At 31.8% G+C, this 21338-nt stretch overlaps 1 protein-coding gene across 3 annotated transcripts in view; it reads right to left on the bottom strand.

Moving 5' to 3' along the window:
• Positions 1-1440: 1440 nt before the first annotated feature.
• Positions 1441-21338, bottom strand: part of LOC124369072 (ubiquitin carboxyl-terminal hydrolase 2-like) — an 80634-nt gene continuing 60736 nt past the window's right edge. For all 3 annotated transcript variants that reach the window (XM_046826785.1, XM_046826786.1, XM_046826787.1), the window contains 3 exons: positions 18463-18541; positions 14517-14745; positions 1441-10463 (listed from right to left, as the gene is read on the bottom strand). In XM_046826785.1, coding sequence (XP_046682741.1) covers positions 10379-10463; positions 14517-14745; positions 18463-18541 — 393 coding nt within the window. In that variant the 3' untranslated portion in view covers positions 1441-10378. The remainder of the gene's footprint in view (positions 10464-14516; positions 14746-18462; positions 18542-21338) is intronic.

The following is a 21338-nucleotide window of genomic DNA, read 5'->3' as shown; positions in this document are numbered from 1 at the left end:
CTATGTTGGTTACTGTTGCATTCTTCTTTTTAAAACTATTTAAGTAGTCTAAACGTTCTATTTTATTGAATTATTTAGTATAGCCTAACTTTACATCCTGCGTTCGCGTACAAAACCATATTTATTGATAAAAGTATTAATATTTTTACATTTAGAGTAAACTAGTCATATTTTCTTATTGTGCTAAAATTACAACAAATTAAAAAAAAAACTAACTAGTAGTTGTAGTGATTTTAAACAACTAAATTTGAATTATGTAAAAACTATAAAAAGTTTTCATTAATTAAGAAATAACAAGGATATACTTATTTGCGCAAAATTCTAATTATCTTGGATGTATTGAAATTACTTGATAAATTTATTCTGGTATTTTGTATGGATCATATTTAGAATATTTATATGACATTTTTATTTTTTATTCTGTTCACTACAATAAAGTTAAAATAAAAATATTTTATTTACAATAAGTTTTTCATGCAAGAAAAAACTGTAGCATTGCAATGTTTCATTCACCACAGCGATTAATAAAAATTACAACAATAAAATTAACATTCTTCATCTCAAGCAATACTTAATCTTCTGAATATTTTTTTAAGTATCTGTCACTTATAAATGCAAAAAAAATATGGTCTTGTCTAAACAGTAAGATTGTTGCGCTCGGACTACGTACGGACATGTGTGGCCTCACGGTAACCGAGCCGAGCCCGCACTGACACTTGGCTGACTCACGTGTCGGACACGGTGCGGTTATGTGTATCCCGACCTTTATGCTCACAGGATGTTCTTATGCAAAGGTTATCCACAATGCTGTGGGCTGCTGTCAGATATATTTCATGGTCTAATGAAAATGCTTCTTTAAAACAGAACTTATATTGGGTTAATTATTTTAATTTGTGTTGATATCAAAACTAATACAGAAGCTTAAGAACTCCATTACTAAATCTTGGAGGCATTGCAGAAAGTGTTACATTAATTTTCCGTTCCTTCTAAACAGACAGTTGGGTTTAAGTTTAATATTTCGTACGTCAGATAATTTTTTAAAAGATATCTCAAGCATTTTATGACGTGAAAGACCAGTTTTATGTGCAATTATTTAATATCTGTGAGATATACATTTATAAGCATGTTGTCCAAACAAGAAGATGAGGTCTCTCTTCCCCTTGTATATTTTTCTAACAATACAATTTCAATAACATTACAATATATATGCTTTAGTCAATAATTTTTGTCCAATAGTATAATTAATAGATGCTAAGAAACCTAACCAAATATTATTTATCAGTATCCAATTCATTATTGCAGCTTTCTTAAATAAATGATGAAGCTTGATAAATCAGCTTACGTCAGTAAACCTCTCATAGTATCCAGTTAAATAATACCTCAGACATATTTTCGTTATTGAGGCTATGCAATATGATGAAGGAGAAAAATAAAACAAGATTTTACACAACATAACTGAATTTATTACATGTGTGTAAGTTAGTGTAGGGCGCTATGCAGTGCATTGATCATAAGATAACAATTCAAACATGATGAAGCATGTCCTCGGTCCATTTCGAATTTCATCTTTAATAGTAAAACTTCTTACATATGACAACAAATCCAGAATTTTGTTGTGAATAATTAACTCTATAATACTAATTTTTGTGAAATTTAAGTGCTATTTGAAACTCTAGTTTTGAATACAGTGCAAGACAAAAGATAAAATTATTTAAGTTTATTAAAAATATCTCAACATTATAAATATATGGTGGTTTATTTTCAAATAACATTAATCAAATAATAATAATAAAAAACAACTGTAGCTTTGAAAGTAAAAGGAACATAATTAAAAATATGAAATGGACTGAAAACCATGAATACAGGAGAAAGCAAGATGATCTTACAATATAGTATTTCATCTTGAATGTAAAAATGATTACAAGACTGTTAAAAGGACTGAGTCAGCAGGCAGACTAAGGCACTTTTAACAATCATATAACAAATGATAATAAATAAATGGCAAGGTAGTCAAGATCAACACATGGGGAATAATAATATGGTTACGAAAAACCTGCAACTTCTGTTAGTTGAAACCAACTAAGACTAAGAAATAAATAATAAAAATTACAGTAGTAATAATTCAATTTGTTTTTATGTAATAATACCCGTTATTAACTGTTTAACTGCAAGTTTGTAAGTTGATTAAACATAAAGAGTGAACAGTAATCCCAGTATGACTTGATTACTTGATGAAATTGCCAGCAAAATATTAAAGTCATATTTCAGAAACAGCTGAATACTTATGTGTTCACTACTACTGTAAGTATATAATTACATTTAGCTCCCTATTGTATGGTAAAATACTGAATTAAGTGAAGAAATTTGTAAATACATATGATTTTACCTATAAATAATATAATTTGTTCATTCTATATATCTGAAAAATAAATAACGAATTTTATTACTAAATATCTAAAGCTCAATGTTACAAAATTAACATTTAATAACACCATGGTAACTTAGAATAAATGACTAAAGAAAATGATCACATTTTGTCAATCTACAGTTAATTAAGTTAAAAAGTAAGTATCTACTTTTCTCAGGCACGAGTCATTTACCTATACTGTAAGGTAATTTATTATAATAAAATACATGTTTTTTACTACAATGTACTTCTTTAAGGACGGTATAAAATTATGTATGAGTTTAAGATAACAATACAGCTAAAAATGCTGCAGTCATCCAAAATTATGCCAGTATTTTATATATCATATTACAAGGCTGGAAACTGAAATAATAGTTAAAAGTACAATACTATTTAAGTATAAGATACACAAAATACAAACAACTTAATATATTAAAACATACTAAAAACATTACTGAATATTTAACCATATAAATGAAACCAAATATGTTAACAGATTTGTACAATGAATAAACAATTAAAATATATTTCACACAATTTAAATGCACAAAATGAAAGTAATTAATATACAAACAGTCAAACGCACATGAAATAAAATAAAACTGGTATACATCTGACATTTTGTGGTTTGTACTTTGAAATTGTTTGGTAGTGCAGTCAGATTTTGTCAAATAAATAAAAATCTATAAATAATAACAAGAATATATAAAACAAGGTAACATATAGTTTCTGTAAAGTTAAACAATTATATAAGATTACAATATTCCTGCTCTGAAGTACAGATCTTGGAAAATCACTTAATTGCTATAAGTACATTATAGTAAGCTTGTTTCACTTGACAGATTGGTAGTGTGTTTTTAGACAAAACAGCAAGGTTTAATCTTATTCTACTGAAAGCTATAATACACTGAGTGTTAATGTAATAGATAGGTATATATGGATTCACTATTGGAGTATGACTATTGTAATAGATCCATTAGTTCTACAACATCCCTTTTGTAAGCCTACAGGTTTCAGGCACCAGTCCAATCAGTTTATGGGACTTTCTAATTCACTTTAGGCCTACAACAAATTATTCACATAATAATGAGCCCATTCTGTTATCACAAATAACATGTCTTTGAGTATCTCAAGAAAATACAGGCACTGGGATCCTGGGTTTAAAGGGCACTTGATTTTATGAGCCCTGAGCAAAGGGATTTCCCTGATTCTTTCAATAAATAAAATTATATTTACAGTAATTTAGTAAAATATTCAGACAATACTGGTTGAATACTAAATCTTGTTTCCAGCCTTGTAAACAAATCTTACAGAGATCCGAGTTTGACATTATTATGCAAGTGTGCACCTAAATATTAATCTGGTAAAAATGTAAATAAATAAAACAGCACTAAATTTAAGATGTTTACGTCTACGATTTTCCAAATACGTATTTTTAAACGATAATGCTCTTTTTCTAATTATTAAAACTAAAAACAAAATAATTAATTATTTTATGCTTTCCTACTTACATAAATCAACAGGATGAAAAGACCTCTAGGCCAGAAAAGGTACCCAGAAAAACTACACTTTACAAATCATAACCTTCATAGTGCTCAACTAAACGAATCTTTCTAGTTCCTTATCAATTTGTGTTCACCTAATTACATAAATGAAACAGATTGAAACAAAATTTAGAATCAAAATTGAGTAACTGTTGTTACTTGAAAGAAAAATTAAGTATTCAATCTATCTACCACAGTAATAATTTGTACAGATTACCGAGTTAAATAAAACAATTCAAGAACATGCAGTTATGGTTCTTAAAACTTCATTTATCAGATGACTTGATTTATTTCAACTAACATATCTCCTGTAAGCAAATATTTGGTTGGAACTTTGGTATATAAGTTTTTACCAAAAATTAGCTACCCTGGCTTACTTTGTGACACCATTTTTCTTAATTTACTTGTGGAAAAAACTATACTAAAAGTTAAGTTTAATTTCATACATATTTATAATTAAAACACTACATATTTGAAGTAAATTAATACTTGATAATGCAGTACAGGAATATCTAGACTTAAGCACTTGAAAATAGTTCAGTCAGCGACAACTTAAACATTAAACGCTTCACATTATATATGCCTGTTTAATCCTGACCAAATTATAGGGCTGAGTTTCATATGTATCACCTTCAATCACATTTCATAAAGAAATATCAAAATACAGTGGAACTTGGATAATTCGAATCTCAAGGGACCAATAAAAAAATTCGAATTATCCGAAAATTCGAATTAAAAAAGTTAAGTAAGAATTAAAGGCTTAAAATAATGACAATTCACATCTTTGCTGAAAACCTTTATTGAAAATAACATGAGTGGTTGTAAATGTATGTTTTTCTGTGCATTTCTACTAAGCAAAGTATGGTAAAACAGTGCAAAATTGAACCATGAATTATCTAAAAAATACACAATTACAGTATATGTTTATCAATAAAAGAAAATAAGTTGAATGGTGATAAGGAACATTATACAGTAAAATATTATTTTTTCGAAAGAAGTCGGAAATCTTTACTTGTTTTCTAAAGGTAAGTCTTTCAAAGATTCTGCCATATTCAATTAATTGAAAATAGACTCATTTACGTCATTTTTACTTAAAAAAACGTCTAAGTTCCATGATGTGATGTGCTACTCCGGCCGCACTCGGAACGTTTATTTTCGCCCCAACTGATGACTCGCCTTCTTCGTCACCCGATGCCATGTCGCCATCATGTTTATTGTTGAGCACTTCAGCGATGATCTCCGCGTCTGTTATCTCACCACATACTGCAACATCTTCATCCACGTTGACAAAATCTTCAAACGAGATGGCAGGGTCACTAATGACGTCCTCCCAGCCGTCAACTGAAGGTACCGCTTCCGCTATAATGTCGTTGGCTTTTTCAGCGTCGTCCTCCTTTTTTACAAAACCAGCTTTTTTAAAGCAATGTTTGATCGTTTCGGGCGCTACTTTGTCCCAAGCTTTCTTGCACATGCGAGAGGCTTGAAGAATGTCTAACTTGATTTTTAGGGCGTCACAATCTTCAGTCAGTATGTACTCAACCAATAAACGTCTGTAAAACTGTTTTAGATTTTTTATGATCCCCTGGTCCATAGGCTAGACAACCGAAGTCATATTGGCAGGGGAAAAAATCACTAACATTTTCCATTACTGGAATCGTGTTGTGCGCAGTACAGTTGTCTATAAACAAGATGACTTTTCGTTTTTCTTTTATGAACTTTTTGTCTAAGTTCAACAACCATTTCTCAAAAAGGTGACTGGTCATCCCAGCTCTTGCGTTGTTCACATACTCCACTGGTTTTGATTTGACGTTCTTCAAACAACGGGGACTAGCCGACTTGCCAATCATTAGTAAAGGCAGCTTTTCTGATCCATCCATGTTTGCACCAACCAGGAGAGTAATTCTCTCTTTACTCAGTTTTCCTCCGTGGCATTTTTTTCTTTAAATGCAAGTGTTTTGTCAGGGGTGCATTAAAAACAAAGTCCCGTTTCATCAACATTGAAGATGTCCCTTTCGTCCTGATCCTGAATCATCTCCTCCAAATCTGTTTTCCATTGGTTGGCTGTTGATTAACGCTTCCACTTTCACCACAAATGGATTTCAACGAAATTTTGTTGCGATCTTTGAAGCCGTCAAGCCATCCTAAACTAGCCTTAAAATCTTGTTTCCCCAATTCAGTAGCAAATTGTTCAGCTTTGTTTTTAATGAGAGGACCACTCACTGGAATCTTGTGCTCCCTAGTTTGTTTGAACCACTTTAAAACAAACACATTTGTCCAAATCTGGATTTTCTGGCTCCCTTAACCTTTTCCGGTCTTTAATGTTCTCACTTTCACTCCCGAGAATTTTTTCTTTATTCTTTAAGTAGGTGGACAATGTGTTAGGAGGAATTCCAAAGTCCTTGGCAATCCCAGATTTTTTCTTAACTCCCTTCTCTACTTCTTTGATTGCCGCTATTTTCTGAGCCAAAGACAGTTTTTTATGTTCGAGGATTACGAGGCGACGACATGGGAGTGGAGTGGGTGGGGGTGGAGTGGTTTTGCAGGCAGCGCAGCTTGTGTCAGTCGCGATGAGTCACGTCTACAAAACAATAGGCGCGGAAGCATAGGGCCGAGCCGGCCGGACGGGCGGGAGTGTGGCTAGATCTGTGTCCAATGCCCTTGAAGCAAGTGCCTTGTGATTAGAAAGAGTGCAGCGTCTTTTCGCGAATCTTTCCACTTTAAAATCGGCATCGGGTTCGAATAAAAAGTTCGAATTATCCAAAATAAACTTCGAATTAACCACAATATTTTTGCATTATTTATATAGAAAATGCTAGGGGCCAATATAAATATTCGAATTAAAGAAGATTTCGAATTATAGAAGTTCGAATTAGCTAGGTTCCACTGTATATAGAACATATATAGAATTAATAAACAAATTAACAACTAAAACTATCAATCTATTTTGCAGTGTATTATGTTTTCTACAGCCATAGAGATAAATCATATACATCAAATAAAATCCAGTTTACATTGGTGATCAGACCTAAATGGCCAGATTCAGAAATATAACTAATTTTGAAATCTACTGTCATAAGTTGATTAGACCTACTCTCTCATTGTACTTGTTAAGACAGATTTATCCAGCTGTGGTTTATTCAGTGAAATATAAACCTTGAGATCTGAAATGAAAACAAAACCAATTTACAAACTTGTAAACTGATTCTTTTAGTTTTCCTTCAATACATAAATTGAACACTTACAGCTCGAATATATATATATATATATATATATATATATATATATATATATATATATATATATATATATTATTGCCTGTTTTTAATAATTTTATTAATACTATTGATAACTAATTTAGTAAAACACATTTATTTTTTTGTCATTTAATTGTTCAAAGAACTTGTTAATCACTCCACTTCTAAACTTGGAATATCTTTGTGTTACCAAACTACAATATTGGCGTGTTAAAGAATTGCATTTAAATGAATCATGTTGGTATTAAAGCAGCAACAAATCATTTTTTAAATTAACAATACATTTTTCACAATTGTGAACATTTTTATAAGGCCATGCACATCTTAACTGGTTTCTTATGTACATTTTAATTACATGCAATTTATTAGTTTAAGTATAATGATTAAAAGCTACAATGGTGTAGCATGATATTAATAGCTACTAAAGTTTTGTCTACAAAATTGCATGTATATGCACATTTATTGTGTGTGTGTGTGTTTGTACTATTACATATTTTCAATTCTTAATATTTCAATTTCAGTTTTTGTTTATATTCATAACATTAGGCATTCACGTATAGTTAAATTCTAATACATTGAACATTTTTTTCATAAAATAATATACAAAAATCTCAAGGTTAATAGAACACCAAAAGTAAAAATGTATATATATATATATATATATATATATATATATATATAAAACATTTAATATTTTATGAAATAAAGGGAATGTAAAAGTATACTACCCCCTCTCAGTTCTTAACAATGTTTTGTTTATTGTTAATTTATTCTTTTGTATATTATCATAGAGAAAAGAACAAGGGTCACAGAAATAAATTGTTAAAATTCAGTAGCTAGGCATTGTCAGTTCATTGATAAAATTCATTAAGTTGGTGGAAAGGATGTTCTTGTAGCCAGCACTTCAGACGTCATCTAAACTGCAGACTTTTGGTCTTCTTCAGGTCCTCTGGAGTAGGAACTAGCTCTAGTAGGTAGCTAATTATATTACTTAGCTCCTGGGTAGGTCGGTTTCGTTTCTGTGGCTGTCAGTCTGTATACAGGGAATTGGTAGCTTGAGGCATGTCTGGTGTTGTAGCTGTGATTTTGGGCATGTCATATCTATTGCGTAACAAAGAATACCGCCAAAACTGTTGTAAGACTCCTCTGCATTTTTGACCTGTAGACTGCTGTCCAGTCTTGCTGGTGAAGGAGAGCTTTTATCTTAAGCAAGTTTCTTGTACTCATGTTTCTGCGTCCAACAGATGGTGGTGGGGGTAAATGGTTGTCCAAGTCAATGGTACATAGCTGCCCTGAGTGGTCTGAGATTGCTGTGTTTAGAATGTGGAGCTGTTCTAACTGCAGGTTAGTGCATATACATTCTATAGATGTTCTGGAGATTGGTGTGATTCTAGTGTATGGGAGGTCCAATCTCTGGGTGTTGTAGCTAGTCAGGATTTCTGTCAGTAGAGTGCAGTTATTCTTTTTTACCTTGCTATCAATATTGATGTCACCCATGATTACTACTGGTTTTTTAGTTGGTAAACCTTCCAATGCTTTAGATATAACATCCAGACCTGCCTCTAAGTTTCCTTTAGTCCTGTAAACCACAACTAGGTAGGGACTGGACTTGAGTCATGGGATTCATAAAATTTAACATGTTTAGTTGTCAAGAAATTCCTTTTCTGTGTAGTAAGGATTGTCTTGTAGCCATAGATTTAGCTTTCTCTTGAGTGTCTTGATCCATTCTTGTTTGAGATGGTCTGGTACGCGGTTGAAATATGCTGCTCCCTTGTATGAGGGTTTCCTTCCAAACAGGCTGAGATGGTGAGTTGGTAGTGAGCATGACGAGTGTTGTGCTGGTGCATGTCTCTATGCCTGAGCTATCTTTTGCGTCTTTTTTGAATATAGCCTCTCTTCTGATATATTCTGCTGTCAGTGAGTATCCTATTAGTTATGCTTGACAATGTGTCTCTTGTCTGCCCATGTTCCATCACAATCACTAGGTCAGGTTTTAAGATGTTCAGGTGCTTGATTTTATTGGCAATTTTGTCTGCGTTTGGATGTACGATATTAAGGGATCTATGATTACCTTCTCAAGGCTATGTTATATAGTGTCGTTTAGGAATTGATTCCTAGTTTTTTTTGTATGCTCTAAAAAAGAAACAAGATTTCGCTCTTTGAAAGGAGAATTTAGCTGGTGAACATCTGCTTGTACTAGGATTTGTTGACCATACGTAGGTGGCGATGGTAGATACATGAGAGACTGAACATGGGTGGTGCAGGTTCAGTATTTCTTTGTTGAAAGAGTTTATTATAGATTTAGACATATGTTCAATATAAAAATGTACATGTATAGTGTACAAATCTTGTAGACCCTCATCCTCAGCTCTTTTTAGCATTTATTGGAGATCCTTGCATTAATTTTACCCTGCTTTTAGCTAAGTTAGCAGGTAGTTGCCCTGGGTTGTTTGATGCTTTAATGCATACGCTATTTTAGAATTGAATCTCCATAACCATGATCTGATATAATTAACTTAACCAGCAACTTTTTTTAACTATCAAATACAGCAGTAGATTGATATATATATATTATATTATCATATTATAATAAACTTAAAAATTAATTGATTATAAAACATTTTTGTCATCTCTTTTATAATTACATTAGTTGAAATACCCAGAAAGATTAAATTTTTATTTTCTCATATACTCCCCATCAGTCTTTGCATGTTTTTAAACATATGTAGTCATGGCTTTTAATTATTATCTAGGTTTAACAAAACATAAAACTTTCAAAATCTGCTACTGAAAACATAACATAGTAATAAAAAGAAATAACACTGAACAAAATCATTAATAAATTTGTACAACCATCTACAACAGTATAAAGAAATAAACTGGTGAGAATGTGTAAATTGATATCTAAGTAAGCCAGGGAATTCAAGGAAAGGAAACGCACGTTTACAAGGTGAAACACAACAAAATTTAACTTGAAATGTTCGATACCATAATAAAAAAATGGATCATTGGATGACAACTTTCCTTCAAGTTCACTACCTCATAATTATCAATGTGGGACTTATTAAAAAACCATACAATTAAAATAAAACCAATCAAAAGTGAAAATATAAAAAGGAAACATAAAAAATTAACATGTTTGAGGAAAGTTGCTTTTACAATACACAACTCATTTACAAGTTTGTCGACTGGTTCTGCTCATAGAACAATACGTAAGCATCTCGCTTGTTGTGAGTCTCAGGAGATATTGGTCTGACACTGTAAAACAAAAATTCAAATTTAAGTGATTATCTAATCTGTTAGGAGACTAAAGAATAGGATTAATCTAATTTAGCTCTATTAAATATATAAATAATGTAAAATAAATTATTATTGCTCATAGCTTCATACCCAACCTGTAATTCAAAACATGAGCCACATCCGGCAATAATATGAGGATCGTTTAAAAAGTAACGGGACAAATTACTACAGCTCAAAAACGGTTGAATTGATCCATATAAAACTTTCAGGACAAAAATTTGGCAACCTTTCAATGACATCTGATCAGCTGTTCAATCATATTTTGAAAACATAACCTCAAATTTACTCTGTTAACAATGGCGAGTCCGCTTAAGAATTGCACCATGGAAGAGCAATGTGATGTGATCAGACTTTTAGTCATGGAAGGTGAGAAAGGTTGTAAAATCCAGGAAAGAATATTAAAAGTGTACAAAAACAATTGTTTGAATCGATCGAATGTTTACAAATAGGTAGAACAGTTTCAAAGTGGCCATACAAAAGTTTCAGACGAGCAACACTGTGGACGACCGGTTGAAGTTGGGACTTTCTCTCTCGAATCTCGGATTGAAGTGTAATTCGGAACAATAGGCTTAGCACTGTTGAACTGATACGCATAAAAATAAACATGAATGTTAGAACTATCCATAAAAATTTATTCAAAACAAGCTGCAGTATAAGAAAACCTGTGCAAGATGGGTGCCCAGACCACTCACGGACACTCACATAGAAACTTGACTTTAAATCAGTCAACAGTTTGAAAAATCAATACTTAACTGAAGGAGAAGGTTATTTGAAAAGAATTATAATGTGTGATGAAACATGAATCTACCACTATGAGTCCAAATGACATAGTCTTGAGTGGAAGCATATGACTTCTCCCACTCGTAAAAATTCAAGACCTAGCAATCTTCCGGTCCAGTCATGTTTACAGTATTCTGAGATTTTCAGGGGTCAATCTATTGTAATTTTCTAGAAGGCCAAAGAACAATCAACAGCCTAACACTATGGTTGATTCAGTCTTGTGTTTACTGAGGCCATTCACAATGTTTAAGCCAATCAATAATCTCATCAACTGTGAGATTCTCGTCCAATTATTTGGTTTTTAAATCCAATTTTAATTTTAAGGCAGTAGATATCTATTCTCAGATTATAATATTTGTTGAAAATGCAATTAGCTTTCCATTGTAAATGATAACTTGATTAGGAGAATTGATTACAATAATAAAATATGAAAAGGCAGCCTCGGTACCAACAGACAGAAGTGACTATTTCCTATAACGGGCTGTGAATATAACTTTAAAGGTATGTTTGCTAATTATTAAATGGCTATTTTTAATATTTTTAAATAATATGAGACACTAATTTCTTTAACACAACAAGTTTCAAATTTTTTATTAATTATAATTTTTTGTAGTATTTTTACATTTCATATATTACAATAATTACTGACTTCTAAATATTAAACTGATAAATATTTATACATTTTCATTATTATTGTTTGTATTAAATGTTTCTATAATTTGGTCAGTATCATTTTCACAACAATCCTGTATTTACGAAATAATTACTTCATTATCATTGTCATTATATTCTAAAAATGAAGTTGATGGATTTATAATTACTAAAATAAGAAATAAAAATTCTGGAATGAATTCTTGCTAAATATCTTGTTCCAAATCTTGATGTACTTATGTTTTTATTGTTAGTTGTTAAATTTAATTTATCTTTTAAAAAGTCAATTAATGGTTTTGACGTTTCTCTAGCAAAATTTGTATTAAAAACTGTTTTTACCTAATTTATTTTTTTAAGTGGATGTAAGATAAGGCCCACTGTAATTGAGTAAAGGTTACAATTATAATCAACAGAAATACTAATTTTCTTCCAAGATTAAATTATACTAAGGCTTTGTTAGCTAAAAAAGATCTAATCAATTTATTTTTAATCCTTTTTAAAATCTTATCAGGACAAAACTAGTAGTGAACTGGAATAGGAATTAATATTAACCATGCTGAAATTCAATTTAGAATCTAAAGAGCTTTAAATACTGCTATTAAATAATGCAGTACGTTATAATGCAGTAAGTTAATAATTTTTTACATTGGATTAATTAATAAATAAATTAGTAGCTTGCAGATTTATTCAAACCATTTTACCATATATTTTAGTCCGTGTTTGATTTTATTTATAGCCCATTACAAGAAGTAGTACCTTCTGTCGGTCAGTCCCGCTACTGCCTTACCATTTTTTCCCCCGTGCAAAACAATCATCCATAGCCGCCAAAAGAAGTAGTCATTTCAACAAGGAGCAGTTGCACTAGCACACCTGGATAGCCACTGAACTGAACGGGGAAATGCCCCGACATCAAAATGGTCGTGATAGTCCCACCCCTAGCGGCTACAGAGTGGACAAGCGTGATGAAACATTCCGTGACGTGAAAAAAAAGTTTTCCCACATACAAAACATACATCCATAGCCCGCCAAAAAGAAGTAGACACTTCTATGAAGAGAACAGATATTTCACAATAACAATGCAATTAATTTTCACATGTTTAAAGAATTTGTTTTGTTGATGGTAAGCATTTTGAATGTAATTATGGAAATAATTTTGTAGTGTAACAACTGTTTTTACTGTCATGATGTTTTTTGAGGAAGATTTGGATAAGGTGTTACAAGTGTCTGAAACTATGTTGAATATACTTTAACCCTTAGCCCTTGTATTACTTTTAACAAGAACTGGTAGCCTAATCAATTTACCATTTGGGAGTTTAGGAGTGGTTTCGTGTTTTTTGTTCTATTTTGTCTTCTTATACGGGTTTGACAGTTTCATTCTTGGAAGTTATTTAGTAACTTATATAAAACCCCTGATTTGAGTAATTTAGATACATTTTTTGAAAAACAAAAATTAATAAACAATATTAAGCTGTGCAGCATTGTAATTGTAATTTATTTGTATTGTTTCTTTGCAAACAAGAATTGCTTTGTTTTATTTTAGTGATTTACTATTGTCTAAATGATTTTTTATACCATTGAACAGGTTTATTTGCATCAGGGCGAAGTAGTTACATATTATGAATTTAGATGTAGAATCCAACTAGTTCTAATATACCTATACTGCAAGACCACATTCAATTATACAAACTAGGTCTAATACATCTAACATGTTTTTTTTCTGTCATAAAGAAATTAAAATGATATTTATATGCATGTACGCAATCAATATAAGTGGTATCCTGAAAAATGTAAAACAAATAAATGTTAGGCAATTCCATAATTTTTGAAAAAAAAACAAACTAAAAGAGCATTCATTACACACGCACGCACGCGCGCACACACACACACACACACACACATTCATGTTCATTATGTCAGATTAGTGCTGTTGATAATATTAAGATTAATGCTTGTTAATGCTGTAAATGTAACGAATTCCAAAAGACGGCTGATGAACAGTTTGCAATATTGAACTATAATAATAATTTCTCATCCTGCATGCGCTTGAGCGCATGGGATAATGTAATGCATGTTTGTTTGTAAAAACAAAATTTTGTGAATAAAGCATTTTTGAACTTGAACACACACACATACATACACACACACACACACACACACACACACACACACACACACACACACACACACACACACACACACACGTGTGCACATGCATGTAAACACATACTTTAAATTCAATTTTGGTATTTATGTTTGGGTCTCATAAATTTTATAAATGCATCTAAATTATTCAGATCAGGGTGGTTTCTATATAAATTACTATATAACTTTCAAGGATGAACGTGTCAAACTCCTTTTAAAGGACAAAACATAACACAAAACACCTAAACACCAAACCACTCTTAAATCCACAAACAGCAAATTGATTAGGCTACCACTTCTTGTTTAAAATCAATTATGGACTGAGGGTTAATCAAATGCTACAACTGAAATTCTAAATTTCATTTTTAAACCATTACAATATCTTTTCTTATGATAATTATGAAATAAATTAGAAAATTTCAAATACAAAGTTCCTACCTCAGATCATTGAATGAATGCCATTCTCCAGAATACGGGTGTTTGCAATAGGCTGTGTAGTGGCCAGTGTAGCAGGTTCCATTGTGATTGACAACTGCATACAAATCATAGCCCAGGTTTTTGACTTGGCTGTCTGCTGAATAGGCTGCCACATCCAAATTGGACACTGGGAAGTCAATGGTGCTTTCCACTTTACAGGATCGGCCTCCAAGAGAGAACCGTTTCAGATCTAAAGATTAATTTAAGGAATACACTTTTAATTACTCTTGAGGCCATTTATCTGTTTTATTACTATTAATCATCAGGTGGCTTCAAAGTCCTACATACTTGAACATTCAGCAATGTTTCAAATACTTTAAAAATATGAATACAGGAGAAACTTCAATTAAGAATTTTCAAGTATTTTAAAAAGTTAAAACATCGCAGCACTTATCAAGAAAGCACAAAATAAAAAAAACACAATTCTGCATAAAACAAGTACCTGCTGATTATCAATAATGTAAATGAAGTTGACCCAACTTTTTTTATAATTTCTGTAACTTTGATATGTGGCAAGATATGCTGAAAAGTGGAGTGGAGTGGGTTATGTTGGGTATAAAATAAATAAGTTTGAAATTAATTTGTTTGACTTAATGAGGTCAATATTATCTAAAGTTGTTTTAACACTTTTCAAACCAGATATAAAAATAGCATACTATACAATGTTACACAGTTTTTTTTATAATACTTGTAAAACTGCAAACCTGTGAACTCTATATTTGTGTTTCAAAACAAATATTATTATATTTACAACTCTTCGTAGTTTTTAAATGCTAATGTAACAAACATGTTCAGAATAAAATACTTTTTCTGTTGTGTAAATATTGAACATTCAATTAACCCTTTTAACCCCGACGTCAATACTATACGGACGTCGTAAAAATGGCGTCAACTCCCGACGTCCGTATAGTGCGGACGTGCACTTTTTATTACTTTACTGGCCACCTATTTCACCAAATGCTTTGAAATTTCACAGACTTGTGCACAAAGATATTTTGCATCGAAATATATTAGTTTGTAATGGTTTGACTTCGTATTTTGTCAGTCTGTGACTGAGCAATTGCAGTTCGTCTCGACTGACTGCTCACGCTTGTTGCAGACAGCTGTATATCACGTGGTTGTGAATATTCCGTTTTCTTCACAGTTTTAGGTTAAAGCAGTATAAAGTACGGCAGTTAAAGTTTAGTTTATTATTTGTTTTATTTCAAAATGAGTAAAAGACATTGTTCAAAGTCTCCCGTAAGTGAAAATACAATAATTAGTAACCTAGTTGCAAATGGTGTGGATGTGATTAGTGACGACGATTTGAGTGATGGATATCTTGAAAATTTACATTTTGTAGTGATGTAAATATTGTTTTAAAACTTTTTTAAAATTTAGATCATGAACAGTTTTAGTTATTTTGTCAGAAATAACTTTGGTTTTATGTTTATTTTAAGTACTGTGAATTTCAAAGGTCTTGTTACATTGCCTTGCCCAGAAATGGTAAAAAAAAAATTTACACGGCTTTACAAAAATTGATGTTACTCCACTTGTAAATAAGGTAGGCCTATAATTTTTGTTTCCTTTTATTAAGGATTAAATATATCATAAAGTAAATGGGTATTTTTGTGTCAAATATTTTTTTATATATATGGTTTCCATGATCAAACTTGAAATTCTTTCATTTTTATTTATTTTTTATATATGTATATGCATTAAAAAAAAAATTACTTTCAAAATAATAATTTTATTTGTATGTTTTTGTAAGCTACATGTATAAAGAAGTAAAACAAAAAAAGAATTACCTAAATATCTTAAAAAATAACTGAGTTATGAATTTTTTACAAAACCCTTACATTTTGTCTGAAAATGGCTTGGGATTTCTGGCACATCACTTGATTTAATGGCCGGGGTTAAAAGGGTTAAACATTACTTTTCTTAAATATAATTTATTACAAAAATTTATTAAAAATACTTTTTCTACTTTGAAAAAAAAATCTTTTGACCAGTAAAGGTAGTAGAAGGGTGTAAATTGTTGGGGACTTCATACTCCTGCACATATGTACAATGTTGCTCGATGCACTTTCACTTCCTTCAAGAGCTGTATGTGCACTTCCTTCTGTTTACACCCATCTGGGGACTGCCTGATCTAATGCTTGTCTTCGTATCACATTCGATCAGGCTGAGCTTAAATGAATAGCTTCTTTCTTACCATCTAAGATTTATCTAATTTTGTTTCATTATACTCTCATCTATTTAGTAAACTGATCCTCAGAAGGCCTGACTTCTTCTATTCTTTTCTCAACTTAAATAAGTTTTTTGACCAAGATGGAACAGCATATGCCAAGATCAAGGGAAAGCTTGATCTCTAATATGCGAACTCTGGATATCTGGCAATCTCCAGTTTAAACATAGCATTCTCCAGGTAAAGCGGAGTGATGCTTGGAGTGACCGTTATTTCTCCGCTACTCATGGAAACACAATAAGTACAGTAAAAGTAAAAACAAGGACCTAACAAGAGGTAGTACTAGTAGCTCTCAAAACGTGGATGAAATTTCATGAAAACAACAAAGGTGAATTTTTCCTTACGATCTGGAACAAACAAAGGGGACAGAGGGGCTTCCTAATAGACGTCTGGGAGCACCTGAATCTGTACGTGTTGATATATCAGAAGTGGATGTGTTTCTGAACAATGACCAGCAGAGGGACCTGGAGGGAAGGCTGCACATGGCTTGACCTGGAGGTCCCAAAAATGTGTGATGTAGCCAGAAATAATTCTCATGGCTGATGAGACATGGGCATTCCCTAGAAGAGGCAAGAGAGTTGGCCTTAAAGCCAATGCCAAAAGAACTAAATCTAAAGGTAAATGGCAGAACTAAAAAAGAAGACAAAGATACCACTGTCAGTACAATCCACTCCAGAGGGACATCTGAATAAAAGGACAAAAACAGAAAAAGGGCATCAAGTGGGGGTAAAAAGCAACACTCTGCCTCCCCAAAGATTGTCTTACTAACAAGCAACTGAAATAATATTGTTGGGTATTGGGTATACTGGATGTGGGTTTTCCAGAAACTCCTTAGTCAAACAGATAAGAAGCAATACAAAACGCAATCCCTGGAAGAGATCATGAACAAATTTAGAGAGGGGAAACCAAATTCTCCAGAGTTCACAAAATCAACAAGAGACAAGGAGTTTTCACTATCACCTGTTAAAATCAATGAACGACAGAATGGCTAAGAGGAAAACAGGAGTCTCAGGCCTTGGGAGGGGCGAATTTGAAGATTGTGTCAGAGGGAGAAAATTCCACACACAATAATTGTGACTGCCTACTTTCCTAACAGCACAAATGTCTTCAATTAAAAGATTTTGACACAAATACCTCTAATGAAAAAATGTTTAGTTACGTCAAGGTACAGAATAAAGCCTTTCTGGTGGGTAAGTGGATTGCTATCTGCAAGACAATATTAAGTCTGCTTACCTTTTGAATAAACATGCCACTGCAAACAATCTTGAGAAAGAGGGTCCCTGAATCAGCTACATGTTTTAGAAAATCCAAATAAGGTTAAAGAATAAAACCTAAGGGACTAATAATTAGTTTTAAGTTTACAAAAACTTTTCAAGATGTGAGAATTGCTCATCTCATCTTCTGTTATTATTCTAAAAAAGTCATACTGTAACTCTAAACAACTTATTTGATCACACACTAGACAAATTTAATTTGAAGAGTAACATTTTAATGAGCTACTACTACCTAATTAATATAAATAGAGATACTTTATTAACAGCAGGAATGTGAAATAATGTAAGAAACAGCACACAATATAAGACCTCTAAAGGAAAATATAAAATTAACACAGTTTGGAACAAATTTGCCCACTCTCACTTGAGCATAAATATACAGTTAACATTTTATAAAAAAGGATACGAATTACTAGGACTTCCGGGAACTTTTGGATCAGGATTCTCTTCTTACATTTTCGTCGAGTGTTGCACTTTGAACATGTCTGGAAAATATAAATAGAACATTTTGGTTAGTTAAAAAGATACATAATGGTATTTCAATGAACTGAAAAAATTATTTTTGATATTATACGGGTTTAGCAGTTTTAGGTTATTAACTTAATAACAACTGTGAAGTACTACATTTTGATTCACTATAGTTAGATTATGATATTGTGCACGATTTGTGTGAATTTTTATAAACTTCCAAGTCTCATATCAAATTAAAAACATGTTGTTTTGAAATTTCAGGTTCTGTACTTCCAGGCATAATAAGATGAAGGAATCATCTTCTGCCATGAAGCTGGTCTGCCCTCAAGCTGAAGGTAAACTTGGAATTTCAGAATATCATATTATTAATTTAATCTTATATTGGAGCTACAAAACTTTTAAAATTAAATATTTACTTAATTACTACTAAATATTATTTGGAAAGTATTCATAAGGTCAATTTTATAGGTATTGGTTTAATATCTATCTTAGATTTTTTCTTATTTGTGTGTATTGAACTAATAGTTTTAAATGGAATTATGTACTAATGGTTTAATGGAATTTCATATACTAAAAGAAAACAATTATATTAAGCTTGTTCTTGTAATTTTATAATATTTAACTGTCTCAGGTATGATTCTTTTGGATGTATTTAATACTTTCCTTCAATTTTTTTATTTTATTAAAAAAATCCCTGGTGTAATCATTAGGTTAGACAGTTGGTAAGACAATAGCCGTAACAGACTATGCTAATGTTATTTCCACATTCTTGCCTTCCAGCTACTTCTCTCCTGAACTACTAGGTACAAACTTGTAACTCTAAATAAGGAAATTTTAATGTTCAAAAATGACTACAGTTCAATTATATATGTCAAAATGAATGGCTAGTAATTGTATTCTTTATAACATGTAGTAAAAAATGGTTTTCTTTTTCGTGTTTTACTGCATAAATGTAAATGATGTAACATCAACATTGTACAGTTTTATTATACCTTCTTGGAAAGAATATAACAATCATGTTCCCTTTTTCAGGTGGTCTAAACAGCGTTTGGTCCTAATGTTTGCAAATTAAAAACAAGACTCTACTGTATAAAAATAAAATACAAGGTGTCCAAAAAGTCTCTGGATAATAAAATATTTCAGTTAAATATTTTTGAAAAGATTTAAATTAGAGCTAAAAAGCTTGGTACAAATGTACTGGACATGAAAATCTATTTTAAAACATATCCAGTGACCCGCTACTTCTTCAATGGGACGGCCCACATGGAAAAAATCTCAAATGTAAGCACAGGTTGGTATACACATAAAAGTAAGTCTGTATTAAGCAGTACAAGGTATGTTAAAAAAGTAACGGGAATTTTTGTTTCTGAAAAATATTTATTTATTCATCTACATTAATGTTGCCACCTTCAAAATAGTCCCTATTAGATGTTATACATTATTTTCTGTTATTATATGAAATATAATCACCTATACATTCTGATGATTACATAAAACATGGATTCACTGTCCTGAACAAAAAAAAATAATAAAATTTCATTGATTCTTAAGCATTGCCAGAGTTCCAAAACATGGGTGTTGAACATTTTTTGTTAGCCTATCTTCCTGTTTAACCACAAGTTTCTTTGGAAGCTGTAAAGTTGTTAACCAATTTTCATTCACATGCCTCTGTGAGTTGGAACTTTCAACATTGGCTTATCTAAATTTAAAATATCGAGCAAGACTGGACGTTGAAAGTTACCTGCGATATGTTTTGTCTCAAATATTTAAAAAATTATAAAAAAGAAACAGTACCAACCTTCTCACTAAGATACATAGTAACTGTTATAACACCGTCATCAACTAACTTTTGTGGATCGAATAAAAAATATTTTTTTAGTACTGTGTTGATTTATTTAAAAAAAACCTTAATAGAAGCTATAAGTGTAGGTAAAGACTGTATGTTGAAAAACGTATTTGAAGTAGTATTAAAAGGTTTTGTAAAACATCTATCAAATATTTAATTCTAAAACATGTAAGTCTATCCTATTCTAATCTATAAATTAAAATTGTACTACTAGTGTTGACCACATAAGGTGATGATGGTAAAGAGGAGGTGTAACCAAATGTCAGTGTTCTAAGGGAGGCACAAAGTCTGAAAGGTTGAGAACCCTTAACCCTTTGCGATCGTCGGTCGTCGACTATAGGTCGACCGCGGCAGTTTCGCTGAACGCTCGCATGTCGACAATAGGTCGACCGGATAATGCCACTGCTTGTTTGGCCATTTCTAACCTATTGCTGTTCAGTATTTGAGTTATTCAGTACTTTGGACATATTTTGGTTACGTGAATGCTACGTCGATCATTATTCACAATATAGGAGGCATTGGAAGTGAAAATAGAAGACCAATACAACTGACGTCTGCACTTGCGTCGTGTTTACAAATATGGCTGGTCCAAGTACAAGTTTTACTGACGATGACGAAATATTAGATGAATTAGATGATTGTGACAGTATTTTCAGTGAAATTAGTATCCAAAATGAAAAACAGATTATTGAAGAAGACCGTGATAGTGATTGTGAGTTGAATCATAGTGAAAATTCTTCTGAAAACATTGTGGTAAATGACGGTAACCTAGACGCCGGTAACCTAGACGACGAAAGTGATGTGTTTGGATTGGAAACTTTAGGTAATGATGGGGAAGAATTTGATCAATTCGTGGATAATGTGATAGAAGTAGGACAAGGAGATGCAAATAATAGGGGTAGGCCTAGGCTACAAACTAGTAGACTAAGAGGAAGAGCTAGACATGTTACCCAAAGTAGGCCTAG

This window comes from Homalodisca vitripennis, chromosome X, assembly GCF_021130785.1.
Source record: "Homalodisca vitripennis isolate AUS2020 chromosome X, UT_GWSS_2.1, whole genome shotgun sequence".
In the NCBI taxonomy this organism is placed as follows: domain Eukaryota; kingdom Metazoa; phylum Arthropoda; class Insecta; order Hemiptera; family Cicadellidae; genus Homalodisca; species Homalodisca vitripennis.
This window is presented reverse-complemented; position numbering and strand designations above follow the sequence as displayed.